We start from the raw sequence: 18906 nt of genomic DNA, 5'->3' as shown, positions 1-18906 counted from the left end.
TCTGGGACTGAGTCTTGTTGAATTCAGTGGGACTGATATCTCTGTCAAAATGCATAGGATTGCACTGTTAGTTTCACTGAATATATTTCTGTGTAACTTTAAGGAGTTGAGGTATTTGATGTGTGCATACATAACGTGTTCTTGTAGTTTATTTATTTTAGATAGTCAATGGGGGGTCCACCAATAGTCTCCTTTGGGAATAGATTTTAGATGAAAGGTCAGAATCTTTTGAGCAATAGGAATATTTATTTTACAACCTCCTGCTTCCATTTGTATTTTTGTTGTATTTGAAGGCTGTTTGTGAAGAAACTCTGAGGAAGGGACCCCAGATTGGTCTTCATTTGGATGCAGTCGTCTTTGGAGGTGAAGATTTTCGGGCCAGCATAGGTGAATCTTTTTTTTAAAAAAAATTAAGATGTCAAAACCCCAATTTTAATCGTTCACCTGCTATAAGCCTTTACATTATTGAAACACGCTATTGTTGAAACACAGTAGCTTGAGTTCATCTGTGATGGATCAGCGCTTATTTTTCTTTTCTTTATTATTATTATTATTATTATTATTATTATTATTATTATTATTATTATTATTTCAACAAATCCAGATAGCTTTATTTAGGAAACAAGAATTGATCACAGCATGCAATTGTCAAAACTGAAAACCTTTCAGCTCTAACAGTATACTGAAAAAGTACAAAGCAGTTTAAACATTTTCACATTTTTTCTGCTATTTGTCAACAACCCAAAACATTCTGTCTTCCTAGGCTTTACCTCACTCCTCTCACAGGAACATTTCTCATAGGAACAACTTTGCAGCTCAGTTTTCTTTCCCAGCACATTTTCTCATTATCCCAAACTGCAAAACAATTCCATTCTCCATCATCACCAGCTGTGTAGCATATCCCATCATTCTGTGTTACAAAGCATATGACAGGCCAGCATAGCAGGACCTTGGATCCTAACAAGTACTAGTTTAGCACCCTCGAGAACTTTCCTATTTTAATGGAGTGTCTTCAATCAAGCTTTTACTTTATATATATTTTTCTTACACTGATAGATGTGTTAGATTTTAATTAACTAACTATATTTTCTCTGACATATAGAGAGTAGAGTCTTCTCAGCAATCTTGTGTGGTACACTAAGATGAGAGATAGGCACAATGTCATCCACTGAATTTCAGAACTAAACCCCATTTTCTGTAACCCTAGCCAGATATCCTAGCCATGACATCAAAGTGTGGTAACTGATATTTTAAAATACCCCTTTCCCAAATTTTTCTTCATTCTTGGAAACCACTGACTGCTATTTCTAGAGATCAACTGATCTAGAAACCATTGAGTTGATTGAAAATGGGTAACAGAAAATACACATATTTTAAAGGATATCAGCTTAACTTAGGCTTTTGGACACCAATATGTCTGTGATGCTGTTACGACCAATTCATATTAAGACATGTAATAATAAAAATAAATAATAATTAGAATGTTTTTCCCTGTTACTCAATTTAGGAAGATGAGCGTTATTATTTTTAAGTTTTCCCAGTAGGTAATTAATGGTTCCAGTCTTTTTTAAAAAATGTTTTCATCTTGGTTCTGTAGCCTTTTGGTCAATTTGTCAATTTTCGAGAGCTCAATGAGTTTCAAAAATGGACTCCATTATTTTTTGTATCCATCTTGCTGCCTGATTAACAGGCCTACATTTCTTTGTGTGCTTTACTTTTGAATTATTGCTCCTTAAAATCTTAAAACCTGCAGCAGCAATTAATTTTAAAATATATGTGCATTCTGCTTATCAACCTACAACAAAAAGTCATACAGTTATTTTAGTCATACAAGTACCCAGGAGCCTTTTTATCCAGAATAAAAGTGAAACGAAATGAAGACGATATTATTTGCAGGTGTAGCATTCTAGGTTTAATAAAGCCTATTGCTGATGTTTCATATAATTTGCAATTACCTATGTGCTTAGCTTTGTTTTCTTGAAAGCACCTTTCTGTAGGCAAAAAACTGCTACTCATCGTTTTTTCATTCTCCAGATGCATTTCACTCCAGAAACAAAAATGAATGCCAGGATTTCCTTTCTATATTTCTAATGATGGGGGTATCAACTAAATTGGCTCCTTTTGAGCTAGTTCCCCTAATCAGAATTTTGAGGATGTCATTCAGAACCCAGAGCCCCAAATGAAGAGGACTTGTATTTAATGCCATGATGACTAACAGAGTCTTAAATTACTCCTAGTAAACTCAGGTCAAAATGGTGATGCTTAAAATAAGAGGGCAAATCAGCATATTTTACAGTAGTGTTCATGTAAGAGAGAGGCCTTAGAAAGCATGTACCCATGTCTGAAATGCTGAATGATACGAAATATAATTGAAATCAGTGCTTACAAGTAGTTATTAACCTCAAAGTGTGAAATTATAATACATGCAAAAAAAAATTACCTGTTAGTCAAACTGAAATAAATAGAACTATTCCGGCTTGGGTATCACTGTTTTGGTGAAATTACTTTTATAATGTGTGCCTTTCAGCGTAATAATAATAATAATATCTGAAAATGGTTTCAAAAATAGATGTTCCATATTTCGCGCGGAAGAAAAGCTTCTTCATATAGCTTTGTGCTTTTGTCTGGTTTGGACAAAAGCAATTAACTGTTCATTTCAGAAACAGAGATAGAGAGAGGGGAGGGATTTTCTTTTTAGACACAGCCTTCTTATTTTGTCTGCAACAAAAATTTCATAGAAACTTTTGAGACAGAACTTTTCAGAATGTGTCTGTCTTTTTATAAAAGGAAATCAGCCTGATCTTTACTAAATTTCTGTTGCAAAGATTGGTCTGTTGAAGAGTCCAACTTTATCCCATGTTTTGCCTTTTCTTTTTAGGCTCCACGAGTAGCAAAGAAACCCTTGATATTCTTTATGCCAGACAGAAAATTGTCGTCACAGCCAAGGCTTTTGGCATGCAGGCCATCGACCTTGTATATATCGACTTTCAAGATGAAGAGGGACTCCGTAAGCAGTCAAGAGAGGGAGCCTTAATGGGCTTCACTGGTATGACTTTTAGATAACATTTAAAACTTGTTATCTTTCCTCCTTAATCATAAAACAGATGTGCTTTATAGTGCTGACTCCTGTTCACCTGCTTAAACTTACTAGTGGAGGGGCAGAGAAGTTTCAAGAGCTATAAAACGTTTCACAATTACTTTTGCCTGTAAAACGGCAGGTGGAAAATTCCGAGTACAAAATTAGGCCCTTAAAAGTCTTTCAACAAGTCACACCCAAGTGTGTTACGCTTTTATTATTACTGAGCGTACAGAATAAATTATGGCAGCAGTATCTGACCCAGTACCTGGCCCCTCTTGTTGCTTCCATTCATATGACTAAACAGAATAACAAAGACTTAGTGCCCTATTCAGGAGTCCTGTGAGTATACCATTTCTGCACAAAATCATCGCCACTGCATTTTAAGCATCAAAAGTTTTTAAAGTTGTATTTACCTCACGACACACACCATTTGCTAATCACAAGTCCATTTTCATTTCAACACACGTTAAAAATCTTAATAATCTGCATTTTTATTATGAGGCGCTGGAGATCTTTTAAAAAAAACTCACCTACCATTACAACCATCCAATATAATCATTAGTCTATTATTATTATTTTCTAGCCTGTCTTTTCCTTTCATCTGATTTTCCAAATTCTGGCTTGTTTCCAAGTAATTGCCTGTTTGCCTGATGACACCTCCACGTAGTGGCGAGACAGCAGGATCAAGCAGACTTCTTGCAGCCAATCCCTGTAAAACAGACGGATTGGCCACGACTGGTGCGCCGGATCATGCGGGCGCTCCTCTGAGACGTGATAGATAACAAAGATTGCAGCTTTTGGATAAAAATCTACGACTTGGCTCACACACACAGATTACAACATGTTTTAAAAAACTACATTTCAGTAATACAGCTCATTTAAGGCACCTGCATGGTTTTAAAATGGGAAAGGCTTGAAGGAGTTGAGGAAGGATGTGAAGCTCTTAATCTATTTAAAATAAAAAGAATTCTGAAATCCAAACAGATCCGCTCTTGGGTTTCTGAAGAAATGAAGCACAGGAAAATACTTGAATGGCTAACTACAATTTCTAACAACAATTACAAAACAAAAAGAGTTCTTATTTGACTAACACATCTCTTATGGCATATGCTTTTAAATTAAAATAAATAACTGCATACATTGAATTTCTCTCTGTTGCTTTCATTTTGTTTCCACAGACCACAGAATCTAGCATTCTAAAACAAAAAAAATACTTTTCAATGTGTTTAATAATCTATTTTCTTCATGGTTTCACAGTCCTGTTAAAGTCAGTAATTTGGACCAAAAGCTACCTGTGATCCTCATGCACAATTTTTATTTTGTTCAATGTCATCCCTCTGAGGAATAGGGAAGAGTTTTTCCCCAGGTCAAACTATTTTTCAATCCCTCCAATTTTCTGTACTGACTAGAAGCAGCTCTCCAGTGCATTAGGCAGGCACTAATCTTTCCCATCATCTGCTCCCAGATCAATTTAAGTGGAGATGCCCGGGATCTTGTGTATGCAAGACAAGTGCTTTGCTTTGGAGCCATGGTCTTCCCCATGAGATGGATGGGATTGTTACCAGAATTAATAAAACAAGGACCATCTCTCTGTGTGAACATGGAAGCATTGTGTAAGCAAATGAAGCCCCTATGGATCTTGAACACTAAAATAGAGCAGAGCTGAAACCCTACCACCTATTGATAGGACCAGACTTTTATTTCAGATTAACTAAAGCATATTCTGGTTGTGTTCTCAACACCTTTAATGTTATGTTTCCTAGGCTTGAAATGAAAACAGTAGTTTGTGACGTAATGCTTGCTCACTACTTGAGAATGAGATGTAATAACCTAATAGGTAAGATAATAATGCAGATATTTTACTGATCTTAACATAACTAAGGAGTTATAGATAACTACATATCATGGAACTTTCAAAATGATATGTAAACACCAATCAAGTGTTTACACACCATTTTGAAAGTTACATGTGACGTAGTTGTCTATAACTCATTGGTCATCTTAAGATTAATGATGGTATAGGTTTCCCCTTGACATTAAGTCTAGTCAAGTCCGACTCTGGGTGGTGGTGCTTATCTCTATTTCGAAGAGCCGGCGTTGTCCGTAGATGCCTCCTAGGTCATGTGGCCGGCATGACTTCATGAAGTGCTATAGCAATGGGATCTCACCCCGTCTCGCTAATTCGAACCGCTGACCTAGTGAGCAAGTTTTCCAGCTTAGCGGTTTAACCTGCTGTGCCATCACAGTCCCCTTAAGATCAGTAGATCTAGTTAAAGAGGAAGAGCTAGTTGCTAATGATATGATGAAAGTTAGGCCAGAGTGCAAATATCTTTCTGTTTCTGTGTTTCTCCAAATTTTATTATTTAATTCTATGGTGAGAAAAGGTTTGGGAAAATGTGTATGGTAGATAGGATTATCTTCTGTCAGAAGTGACCTGAAGACTCACAACAACAAGAGGAAACCCTATATGATATGAGTGTATTATGGGAAAAGACATAAATACTTTCAGTGTATTAGGAAAATAATTGGCAATAATCTAAGTAATCAGGAAATGTGTGTATAACATGTTCATGGGCATAAAAATCAACACGTATTGTTGAATATATTGGGGGGGGGGGGGGAAGCAATGCAGATTATTCCAGAAATGTAATACAATTAACCTTTCCTTGAAAAACGACAAAAAAGCAAAGCAGGAAGGAATTCAAAGACAGCAAAATAGTCTATTGGGTATGGGATCATATACTTATCAAGATCAGGTCTATTAAAATGTTTTAAAAGGGCTTTTTTGTTCCCAAGACTTGGAAACAGCCTTAAATTTTAGAATAATTAACATGTAATCCTAGCCTCTGAGGTGAATAAAATTTCTATTAAGCTGTTTCAGAATCCATGGAAGCAGGCATGTAGCCGGCGGGGGGGGGGGGGGGGGGCTTGAGAGGCTTCAGCCCCCCCCCCGCCCCCCCGAAATTCTCAGGGTGGTCTGCGAGAAGGCCTTACATTTATTATTTAAACTGTTACGTTTATTCATATCATGATCTGATCACCATGCTCAATATATCCCATATGCATGGGGGTATTGGGATAATGATACAAGAGGTTTGCTAGGGTAGATCCTCGCTCTCCTAGACTCAGCCCCCCCCCCCCCCCCCCGAACCAAAATCCCAGCCTCTCCCGAATCAAAATCCTGGCTACGGGCCTGCATGGAAGGGTCTTGGAGGATGCTTGTGGTTAATTTCTTTTCCTTTCCTTTCCTTAGCCATTTAGTGGAGTCCCCCAAACCCTCTTTGTGGTGTTTTTAGGAGAGAGGGGACTTAAGGGTCTATTGTGGAGATAAGTTAACACAGAAAGCTGTTTCCATCACCCCAGTTGAAGACACCTGATCCTGGTTTTCACCCATTTTCGCTACTCTTTAATAACTTTGATTTAAGTGTAACTAATATGAATCAAAAGATGCTATCTGTCATGAATCCTAAAGACACAAAATTAATGTTGATACCTCCAATGACAGGAATTAAAATGGTTAATTTACTAAAACATAGCAAACGCTTTCTCCTGGAGCGACTACAATGTGCATGTGGATGGCATCTTATACTACATAAAGAGCTGTCTTGTATATCAGTGTGCTGCCATAGCAGTCATGGCAAAATCACATGTCTAAAAATAGAGACCCCTCTCTTGCTTTAGAGAAAGCTAATAATTGTAAGGAAACAAGCAAATCAATCCATGTTGGTTAGGCAAGGTAGGAAAAGTCGTTTTGCTTCTGTTCAGCCAGTCCTTATTTATTTCAGTTGTACCTCTGAATGAATAATGTGTTTATAAATACAGTGGACTGCATTTCAACTATGTTGGCATCCAATGAAGGAGTAACCATTGCCATAGATTTTAATATCAAGTGGAATTGATAGATATAAAAGTCTTTATGTAATCTGATCCCATGTTAGCCATTGGGTTTGTCAGGTTAGGAGCTAGATAATTAACCAATCCGCCATCTCTTACTAAGTCAATTTGAAAAACAAAAACAAACCCTTACCTAGCAGAAGTCAGTCCTTAGCATGCACTCCTGTACCATTCTCAGAAAAGGGTTTCTCCACATAACCCTTGTGTCTTAGAAAATCTAGTTGCTGATCTGCTGATAGCAAGGTGTGCATGAAACTATATATAAACAGACTGAATATTCCCAAACCACATTAGTCAGTGAAAATGCCAAACAGTTGGGAAGTAATCAATTTTCTCAGTGCCTACTCTAAATGTAAGAGTAGAAGGGACTAATGTTAAGGTGAAACTAGAGCTTGGAAATGTTACCTGGGGATTACAGCTGTCCAAATCCACTCCACAGCGTGGCCATGTTTGCTATGGGATTCCAAGAATTGTGTTTTTTTTTTAAAAGACACATTTTCCAAGCTTTGTAACTCAAAGAGGTGGAAAACAGCAGAGTTTGACTCACACTGGGTCTTCTGGTGTGGAGCTACCTTTTATACAGATTTGCCTAATCCAGTTATTTTCAGAATATGCAGACAACTGTTGAGTTTTGGACAGCCTGAGCTTAATTTAAGAAATACTAGAGTTTCATGCTACTTGCATAGAGATGTGGTCCCTTGAGGGGAAATTGTTGCAATATTGGTAGGTAAATTCTATGTTTTCTTAAGTATCTTACTATGAAAAGTGTTATTAACACTGAAAAAAAATAACAGTGCTTTGATACTATGATGAGTTAGCATAAGACTTACCTCTGAGATGGCTTTTATTAAAATTCTGAGAAATGCATATCTATTTTATTTGCTTTGGTGGGGGTGCAGTAAAATCAACAGCAGTTCTGGGCATTTTTTGAAGCTCTAAGAAGCTGATGCACCAGTGTTTTGTATTTCTTTTGTTTGTATTCCCTGTGAATTTCTGAAAGAGAACTCACAGAAAGAAATACACCATCAACTATTATACAAGACAGTCTCCATTTCAAAGAAAGGAGTCCCCACACATGCCCATTTCCAATGTGTGGAGCTATACTTAGAGCAATTTATTATCCTACCAGAGTTATTAATATTTTACCTGGTGTCTTCTTTTCATGGCTTCTGTAAATGTGTGGCTACAAATGACATTTTGTATATAGAAGCTGGCTACTATCTCAGTACTGAAAGAAGCCATATTGATAGTTCCCACATCTGTGTAATTATATGTCCATTGCAGAAGTTAAAGAAGTGTGGTTTTCCAAGTGTAATACAAACAACAGCAACACAACCAGCCCTTCATATTCATGGATTCTGCATCTATGGATTCAACCATCCACAGCTTGAAAATCCCACTCCCCCTCCAATTGATTTTGCAATTTTATTTAAGGGACACCATTTTACTATGCCACTGTATATAATGGTACTTGAGCACCCCATGGATTTTTGTATCCATTGAAGGTCTTGGAGCCAAACTTCAGCGGATACCAAGGGCCAACTGTAAATTTAAAAGGCTTCATAATCACCGTGACTCCCATCATTTATAGTCTGGTCACCATTTTAAAATGCCAATAATATTTTCAGTAGAAAGCTATTGTAGGATTAGCATAACATAGCTTCCAAATTTCATTTGGGATTTACTACATGAAAAATGGTGCCTAAATACCCTAAAGTCCCCAGACTCTGTCTGACCTTGGAAGCTAAGCAGGGTCGGCCCTGGTTGGTTCTTGGATTGGAGACCATTCACAAATCCCAGGTACTGTAGGCTATATTTTGGAGGGATTTCAGAAATATTTCACAGGTAATTTTTGAACTCCAAAACCTGACCTTAATTTATATATGAGATCAGCCTGTATGTGAATGCATACGGTAAATCATATTTTCCCTCTTCTATTTAGAGTGCAGTTACTTTTCTCTATGCCCTAGTCTTTATCAAAGCACTGGGTTGAATCCAAAGAAACTAATGGAACTGAGGCTGCAGCTACAGTGTAGAATTAATGCAGTTTGACATGACTTTAACTGACATGACTCTATTCTGTCAATTCATGGGATTTGTAATTTGATGAGGCACCAGCACCCTTTGGCAGAGACGGCTAAATTACTTGTAAAACTACAACTCTATGATTCTGTAGCATTGGGGCACAGCAGTTAAAGTAGTGTCAAACTGCATTAATTCTGCAGTGTAGGTGCACCCCATGTTTGACTAAGAGCCAATGCGACTCTAACTCTGGCGCCAACACCAATGTCTCTCCAAGTGAGTCTCAATGGCAGTAATGTTTATGCGCCTAAAATGGTAAACCCCAGAATGACAGTTTAACAGCTGACTTAGTCATTATAGCTCCTCCAGAGCAACATGCTGAGAAGCCAGATATAAATATGAAACTCTACAGTCTTTTTGCAGTCTTTTGTAGAAGACAAAAATGACACCATCATAGAGTTACATAAAAGACTTGACGGGTATTGATCTAAAGCACGATATATCAAGTGGTACTGCAAAAAGGATTTCATGGTCATAAATTTTAATGCCTTCCAGTTCGGCAACCTCTCTGTGACTTGTCAATAATAACAGTTTGGTTTGAAAAATTTCACTTGTTTCTCCATGACATTGAGGTCCATTATACAGTTGTTTGAGTCCTCCAGGTGTAACAAAAGGCAACCCTAGGGTCACAAATTAAATAGGGTGTTTTTATATTTTTACTGATGTCACTTTAAAAAGGCTAACGCTTTCATAATAATGCCCATCCAGCAGAACATCTTTTTTTAAAGGTTCACTGTTTTTTTAGGACTCCTTCCTCACATATATTTCTCATATATTCTTTTCTCATTCTCCTTATGAATTTCACCAGGTTTTCTGAGGCAATATTTTAGAGGAAAGAACTGGCAGAACCATCTCTGAATTTTTCTTGCCTCAGAAAACCTGGTGAAATTCATGAAGTTGTCCTAAGACTTGAAAGCTCCTTCTAATATGTTTCCAAATGTTTGACAGCAAAGAGGAAATTGCACTGCTATGGTTAATTTTTTAAAGAATTGGCCCAGTTTTGGAGAAATACTTCAGAAGAACAAATTTCTCTTAACAATAGACAAAACAAAGATAAACAAAGATAAATGCCTTTTTACTTATTAGTGATGGTTACGTATTTCTGTTTTTAATTGAATCTAGTGATTTAATAATATTCTATCTATTTCTGCTTGAGCCACCATAAGCTACAGAAAGGCAGCATTGAAAGATTTTAAATAAGTTTGTATATTATAATTTATAGCAAATAATTTTTTACGTATTTTAAACCAATGAAAATTACCACATTTCCGATATCAGTTCAGTAATATCAGTAATCACAAGACAATTTCTTTCTATTAATCAGAAATTGCTGGAATGTTTTTTGTATTTGAAAATGAGATTTTGGGTTTTATTTTGCATGAAAAGAAATCCACCGCTGTGTTTTCTGAACCCCCCCCCCCCTTCAAATCCCAAAAGCAGTGCCAGGCGGGTGTGTGAATCCATTCTAACACAGGTGGGAATCTTCATAATATTCAAACATTTCTGTGAAAGGAAGGAAAAAAACATTTTTAGAATAAGAGTTCTAATTTGTTGCCTCTTTTTCCTTTACTTTTTGAAAAGAAATATCTTTTTTCTGTTGGAACATATCATTTTTAAAAGCATGGGTTTTTTTGTTTGGAGATTTGAAAAATCTGTAAGTGGCCAATTATTATACTATTAGAATAGATGGAATAATCAGAATTGAAGGACATTCTTCTGCTTTCAACAATAAAATAATCATATGAAATAACATTTTCTGAGATTTCATTTCTTATAAGTGCATAGTTTGGAGCAGAAAAAAAATCTAAAATTTTCACGCCTGGAGAATCAGCTTCAAAATGGTTTAAAGCATTTGTATTTTCCACTTTTTAGCCTCACTGTCACAATGAAAACATTCTAAGTCACTTTTCAATCACAATGCATTGTACTCAGTATGAAATATAATTAAACAATATCTTACCAAAACCAAATAGAGCACAATAGACTGAGCAGTAAAAATTACCTGGTCACCGAAGGAAATTCTTAAAAATGGTACTTGGTTTTAATTTTATTTAGCTTTTTCTTTGCTTTGCATTAGAAAAATGGAGGACAAAACTGTAAAATAATATAGCCCAAGAAGAAATTGTTACTGTTGGAGTTTGATTGGGTTGAATTATGATCTTGTGTTTCTCCCGTTCGTTTCAATGAGGCTGACGAAAGACAACTTTCTGGTGGATTGTATCCACGGTTTTAAGGGTTTTATGATTTTGTTTGAGACAAACTTTAAATATTATAAGCAATAGATGCAAAGGGTTGCTGAAATGTAATGGCTGACTTTATGTGCAGAATTTAATGAATAATTATTTATACATTGAAGGAAATTCTTATGCTTTAGTGTTAAATTCTAATTCTACTGTCTACATTTTGAAACTTTGGTTACACTTTTTATTATACCATTTTTGTACAGTTGATAAAAAATGGAAACAACAGACACATTTGTAAATATCAGAATTATTAAAAGCGATATTACTCTTATGTCTTTTTCTTTAGTTCACATGGGATAGGGGAAGTCAGGCTACTCATTGTGCAGTTTAAAAATGAAGGAGGTTCGATTTTTGTTTAAATACGCACCATCAAACATGAGAGCCTTGCAGCACTTGAATGCCTCAAGTGATTGGAACCTTTTGCTGGAACATCTGTTGGTTAATGCTTGACTCCGGGGTTATTAATCTTCTTTGTAGGTAAGCAGGTGATTCACCCTAATCAAGTTGCCGTTGTCCAGGAAGAGTTTTCGCCGAGCTCTGAAAAAATGAAGTGGGCACAAGAACTGATTATGGCTTTTGAGGAACATCAGCGCGTGGGCAAGGTAAGGCTCCTCTTTGTACTTACTGCAAAAGGGGAATGTTGGTTCGGAAGAAGGAAATGTAGAGGGCACGCAGAAGTGTCTGTGCTGATGTCACAAAGATCAGCATGACATTTGCAATACATATGTTATGTAATGGACAGAATGTACACATTTGCATATGATATAAAATGGAAGGAAGCATGTTTAGATTAAAATTGAGAGCACATTTACTCTGAATGGCTGCTTGAGGAGGATGAGAATGATGAGGATGTTTTAACTGCAGTAACGATAATAATTAGCCTTCAGTCTAGCAAATCAATTTAGATGATATGCATAGTGTTCAGTTAGTTCAAGTATTTCAACTAATAAGCTTGCTGATATAGTTGGAAGGGGGAAAATGGAAGAAATATCACAAATTATATTATTCTGCCTTTATTTGTTGGTTTATTCTAAGGATTTCCATCCTTCTCTCCATTCAACTTTATGGGGCTTCTTACACAATGTCCATCTAATTTCAATAAATAAATAAAATTATGGGCATGCTATTTGTCTTTCTTTTTTTTCTTTTCTCTTCCTCGTCTTCTCAAATATTGGGGTTCTGAACTTGGAGACAGTTTGGGTGAAGTTATCCATGGCACCTGACTTGCTACAGGTTGGAGCTTCTGTTTATTCTAACATGGGAATGGAGTGATATGCATTAGAACTTGTTTCTGGACCAGTGTAGTGTGTGAGTACACAGATAGATAGATAGATAGATAGATAGATAGATAGATAGATAGATAGATAGATAGATAGATAGATAGATAGATAGATAGATAGATAGATAGATATATTAAGAACAATCATATTCGAGCCCTAATTTGTTCATATATATATATATATATATATATATGAACAAATTAGGGCTCGAATATGATTGTTCTTAATTTAGTGCATCGTTGAGCCTCATGTTTCCTGCTCTGTGGGTTTCTGCTGTGTAAACATTGTGGTGGTGAAGCACAATCTGTCTTCACTTTGTGCCAGAAACACTTAAATTAGGGGGCGCCTGAAGGAAATTTTTATGCTAGCTGCAGCATTGTCAGCTAATTATCTTAAAGGTTATTTGCTACAATGTAGTTTGCCACTTTGGAGGGGGGGGATTTGCAATTAAATGTGCTTCTTTTGGGTTGAGCCAAAGTCTGAAATGGTTTTCAAGCCAGCAGAGTTTTGATGTCCAGAAGTGCAGCAGAGGAAGTGTGATTCTCTTCAGTGTAATTTGCACAGCATTTAATTGCCAGAAAAACATCTTCAGAAAAGCTGCGTACATATACACATAACACAACAACAACAACAAAATGTTTGTGCATACATACCTCTTGCTGTTCCCTACAAAGCCCACTAATATTTACTTGATCTGTGAAACTCTGTGGGAGTATTTTCATGCATTTATTACAGAATAACTAAAAGCTTCCCCGTATTAACATTTTATCATGAGATTTCAAGACCAATCAATTTCAACATTGGAATAACAAAATTCTGCCTCTGTTTTAATCCATGACATGCCTACAACAATAATGGCCAAAGTGGATGCTAGTTTAAAGGTTACTCTAACCAAATTATCAAATTGCATCTGTTCTGTTTTGGACTTTATTTAATGAAAATTACAGAAAGTAAAAATGAATGTATACGTTTTTCGCCATTTTCTTTCTGTTAGTTAGTGTAGCTCTACACCCATCCCTTTGTGTGTACAATGCTGGTGGGACAGCTAATATTTCCAGGGAGTTTTGAAGAATGAACAGAAAGAAAGCAAGGAGATAATAATCAGGCAAAATATTTATATCGAACCATACTCATTTTCATTTTCAAAATTCTTTCCAAATCTTTGTATAAACAACAGACAAAATAAAACACTTACATAAAAAATTCTTCAACACCCTCTAAGCTGTTCTAAATTATTTTATCTACAGGTCCCCTCAAACTGTTGCTCTCTTTGATGCTACAACAGATTTATCATTTTGGAATAAATTGGAATAAATGAATGAAATTAGTGGATGGGTGAATGTAATAGCTTTTGCGGAGTCTGTTGCCCTTGTCTGCTGTCAAGTTCTGCCTGCAGCCTGTGAATATGAGTCACGGAAAAACAGTGATTCTCTGTGACTCAAATATTTATAAATACGACACTGGATATCCACTGTAAGATTAAATTTTGACCTCATTGAAGTGAGCAAGAGTTTTACCATTGACTCCAGCAATGGTAAAACCTCATCTCACCGGATGAGGTGAAATAGAAAGTCGTTTGATCACTGTTTCTTGAAAATCCCTTATTAGAGTTTGTATTGAAAAATCTGGCCAAATCTGAATTCCTAATTTTCCAGAAGAACTACAGGAGATCTATATAGTGTGCTCATAAACACATTACATTTTTATCATTATTTAATGCTTTTAGTCTTCTATGTTTATATATTGCTTGTATATTATTACTCTGTGCTCCTTACCTTCATATATCAGATTGCCACCAAGTACTGTTTTCTCCATCTTATTCCTTCGTGTTTCTTTGATGTCTTTGTTTAAACAAAAGCTTTACATTTGAGTCAAACTAAAATTCAACTCTGGATTGGTACTTTTAAGCCTCCGTAGTTCATATGCTGTGTGTGTGTGTGTATGTGTGAACGTGCTATTAATCAAAACTGAAAGCCTGGAAAAAAATAGCGAAATACAAAGGATTAGAGTGACTAGTCTGCTCACAGATAAATTGCTGGTCTTGAGCGTCTGAGATCACAGTTTGTTGTTAATTGGAAATTCTTAGAGAACAAAGTTTGTTGCTCTCAGTCAACAACAGTTTACATTAACATACAGCAATCATTGCACACAATTTATCACAGTTTGAGGAACACAGAACAGCTTTCACTGAGAGGATCCAAGCCATAGTTTTGTTTCTAGGTGAATGAGAGACGGGAGCTTAGTTTTAAGAAGTAACCAAAATCAGAAGGAGATGGAGTAATAACTGGTCATTTCAACTGTTACGTTAGTGCTATTATTATGGCCAGGTGTCTATTGCAAGCTTGCTGTAGGCCTAATATCAAAACGTTTGTACTTTATTTGTTTCTTTGGTGGGGAACCTGAGTAATAATGCTTAAATTTGGCTAACAACCTAGCAATATTTCCATCATGTTATTTCTATGCCAATGTATAATTTTGTCTGATTTATTTAGATACTTTATTATATCTCTTTTTCATACAACTGCAGTACTCCCTATCATCAATGTTCTGTATTGACAGAGCTCAGTTAATAAACCCTAAAATGTTATTTTGAAATTATCATAAAATCATGCTGTTGAAGATTATTTTAAGATATAAAAACATGCAAAAACACTTTAAAAGATTTAATGGGGGGATATTTTGTCTGCATTTTTTATTTTCCTTATTTCTTATTTGATTACTCATGCATCACCCTTTCAAATTAGTTTAAATAATTATAGCTGCATGCGGTCATACATTTTCAACAGAGAAGAGCAATATGGTATTAAATAGAAAAACTGTTGTTTGCCAAGTTCAACTAAGGATGCATGTTTAAGCAGGATTACGTGCACATATCACCTGATGAATTGGAAACATGGGACATTAATCAGAAAACAACCAAATGAGGATTTTCAGTCTCCTCACTATGTTGTCTTAGAATATTCATGTTCCTGCACAATATGCTACCACATTATTTGCAAACAACTAATAATGAACTGGAGGGGAGAGAATAGAATCTAGGTGTCTGAAAACAAGAAAAGAACCAAAAGAGGTTTAAATAGTGTAAAATAAAATGTTAACTATGTGGTGGAAAAATGTCTAGATGCAATATTTAGCTAGTATTTAAAAACTGTATTCTGTTTATTTACACCAAAGCAGAACTAGTATGCAAAACAATATTGTAATATTTTTGAGACTAATTGAGAGAAAGAATTTCCTAATAAAAGCTTTCATAGGCTGAGTCCTCTCAATCAGAAGTACTCAGTCTAGGAAACGTAGGCTACAAATTTATTTTTCTCAGTTTGTCTCAAAGTTGCTGCAATATCCCTTTGCATATCGATCCAGATTAACACAATTACAGTTTAGAATCAAAGCAGAACTAATAAAAAGTCTATCAGATTAAATAATAACAGCACTGGAAAATCATGAAAATATTTATTTATATAGAATTTGTTATGTCCTGCCATTCAGTTTAAAATGGCCAAAGGCCAATCAGTATATTAAAAAACCAAATATGAAAAAATATGACTCAAGATCCTGTATCAGGAGCTATGATGCCCAACTTTACAATGATGGAACTACGTTGTTGACACAGTACACAATCATGCTGGTGAATAGTGCACAGTGGGACACCATTCAACAGGGGCTCCCATTGCACAACAGGATGTGTAATGTATCGAGATATGTTGTATATCAGTCACAGAGATCCTAATGGTGTTTCTACTCCCTTCCGGAGAATAAAAATGTTGTGCAGTTGTGCGATTCAATTTTTCATTATCCTAAGTTCATTTACAATGATGTCCCTTCCCAACAGAATACCAGCATGATTTTAAAATATGCCACTGACAGTCTAAATCCATGTATTACCTTTTAACTGTCCTGTTGCAAAGTCAGTAAGAATGGTTCTCTACCATTGGGCAACCACTACTGATAAGTCCTATTATATGTTTCAGAAATCCAGATTTCATTTGGTGATGATATTATAACCAAATAGAATTTCCTCAGCATAAGTACAGGAAGAATGCTATAGTAATAGTCCTGGGTGATGGATAAAATTAAGAAAAGTCCTTATCCCTTCTGGGAGAACAAATGTTTTCTACTCTTAGAACAGCACTAGTCCAAAGTCTAGTTCATGGAGTCATGGCCTAGCTTGCACCTTATTTCTCCTTTGCTGTCTATAGCATGCAGTCTTATATACGTTCAAATTACACTTCTCTGTGACAGATGGACAAGTCCCTTTCACACCACTGTAGGCAACTTTAGACCAGTTTTCTCCACTCCACATCCTTGATAGGCCCATCAACCAAATGATGGCCAAAACTGGAAATAGCAGGACGTCTGTTTCCAGTTTAAAATCTATTTGTCACTTTCAACAAACAAAGCTGGCCAGATAGTAGATTGTATAGCTTATTTTGAAGGAGAATTATACCTCCATTTTCCATGTGGACATGGAAAATGGGTACCATGAGTACCAAGAAGGCCCACAAAAATGGTTGTGCTCAGAGGTTGTGTGTTGCCAACCACTGTTTTTTACATTCATATCTCCCATGGAAAAAGCAAGAGGATTTTGAGGCACTCTGTCAAGTGAAACTGAGCATGGGTTGTCAATACCTCATCTCCCTACGGGCCCCTGTGTGCCTTCAAATGTTACCCTAAAGGGGGGCTCCTTGGAGCCATTGCAGGGGTTTCATAGAAGGCTGAAAAGGATGGAATGGGAGAAAGAAGAAAGCTCATTCCATCTGAAGATAATGACTACAACCCTACATAAAGTAGGAGCAGTTCAACATTGCCTGCACAATTCCATGTCTTCCCTCTCATTTGCGGAACCACCAGGAAAGGCTGCTATAACTTGTGCTTACTGAAGGGGAAGGAGTTCAGAGGAGTAATGTGCAATTGGTCTGGGCTTTTAGGGGGAAAGAAATCAGGATTCACTCCGAGATGGAATGTCCATATTTTTCGTTCTCCTCAAAATGAAGACCAACTGTTTTGTCCTCCTCTGAACTATCTCCTTCCTTCCCATCTACCTACCTACTTGTACAGTTTTGACAGCTGTGAAGGGTGAAATCACAGGTGACGAAGGGCAATAAAACAGCTCCCTATGTTCTTTCCAAAAATGTATGTAAATCACTGAAGTGAAGTGAAACCTCCATCTATGACTGTTCCTCAGAAGATAATGACTTTCCCAAGGCTGTCTAGTGCTTTCCATCCATTGGACAGATATTTGAATGCAGTCAATGTGGACTTAGCCCAGTACACTATCCATGAAATCATGCCAGATCCCTCCAAGAAATCTTGATATATGTGCATGTTTGCCCTTATACAGAAAAAAATAATTTATTCGTGGTAACATTAATTGATTGTTGCATTGTATTTCCAACATTACATTAAATGGAATGCTGATTTTGTGTCTAATATGTACTTAAACATTGTAAATAGCTTGGTTTTTTGGGGGGGGGGGGTAAGTGACCATAGCTGCAGCCCTACTATTAAGCAAGATTAAGGAAACACCTCAAGCAGAAGGCTTTCAATGACTTGAAAGGGAAACAAGCTCTTATATTTTTACTACCAGAAAGAGAAGTTAGGGCTTTCTGCTCATGTCCCAAAATACTTTAGCTAGTCTTAGACACCATGGATCAATATGAAATGTAAGCAATTACAGGTCTTGACTGAATTTTCTTCAATATCTTCAAAGATTCAAAGGTTTCTCCACTTTGTATTTGAAATGTAAATTGGAACCATTAAAAATGAAACCATTGGAAGTACTTTATTAAATTGTATAATTAAAACATAAATTTAAGAAGTGTTTCCTTTGGGATTTCTAATGCAATCCGACATAGAAAGTATATTGTATAAAATTAAGCTACTTCTACCCCCCGATTACCAACTGGCTGGACTGATGTTTTACTTGAAATCCAAAGATTTCAAATAAAACAATGATGTGGGTGAGATTTTTTTTGGGGGGGGGTAGTTTTAAACATGCATTTTAATTGCATTCATTGTATTTTAATCTGTTTTTACTTTACACTTTTTAAACAATGACCAAAGTGTGGGATTGTTAGCTGCATTGAGGCCCCACAGGGAGAAAGGGGAGGTATAAATAAAGTTTAATAATAATAATAATAATAATAATAATAATAATAATAATAATAATAATAAATAAATAAAGAGAAAATGTAAAGTAATTTTAATGTATGAGGCCCAATGATTTACAGTCGGTAAAACAAAGATACATGGAAACTCAGTTTCCGCACGATTAGAATGAACAGGCTTGTTCTTTAATGTGTTGGTTGCTTTGTTTAAAACAATCATT

General features: G+C 36.1%; 1 protein-coding gene across 1 annotated transcript in view; it reads left to right on the top strand.

Moving 5' to 3' along the window:
- The window catches only part of clybl (citramalyl-CoA lyase), a 234877-nt gene that overhangs the window by 205808 nt on the left and 10163 nt on the right, over positions 1–18906 (top strand). The window contains exons 5-7 of the mRNA XM_008106961.3: positions 294–387; positions 2879–3046; positions 11776–11900. Of these exons, the coding sequence (XP_008105168.1) occupies positions 294–387; positions 2879–3046; positions 11776–11900 (387 nt within the window). The remainder of the gene's footprint in view (positions 1–293; positions 388–2878; positions 3047–11775; positions 11901–18906) is intronic.

Source organism: Anolis carolinensis, chromosome 3, assembly GCF_035594765.1.
Source record: "Anolis carolinensis isolate JA03-04 chromosome 3, rAnoCar3.1.pri, whole genome shotgun sequence".
Lineage (NCBI taxonomy): Eukaryota > Metazoa > Chordata > Lepidosauria > Squamata > Dactyloidae > Anolis > Anolis carolinensis.
This window is presented reverse-complemented; position numbering and strand designations above follow the sequence as displayed.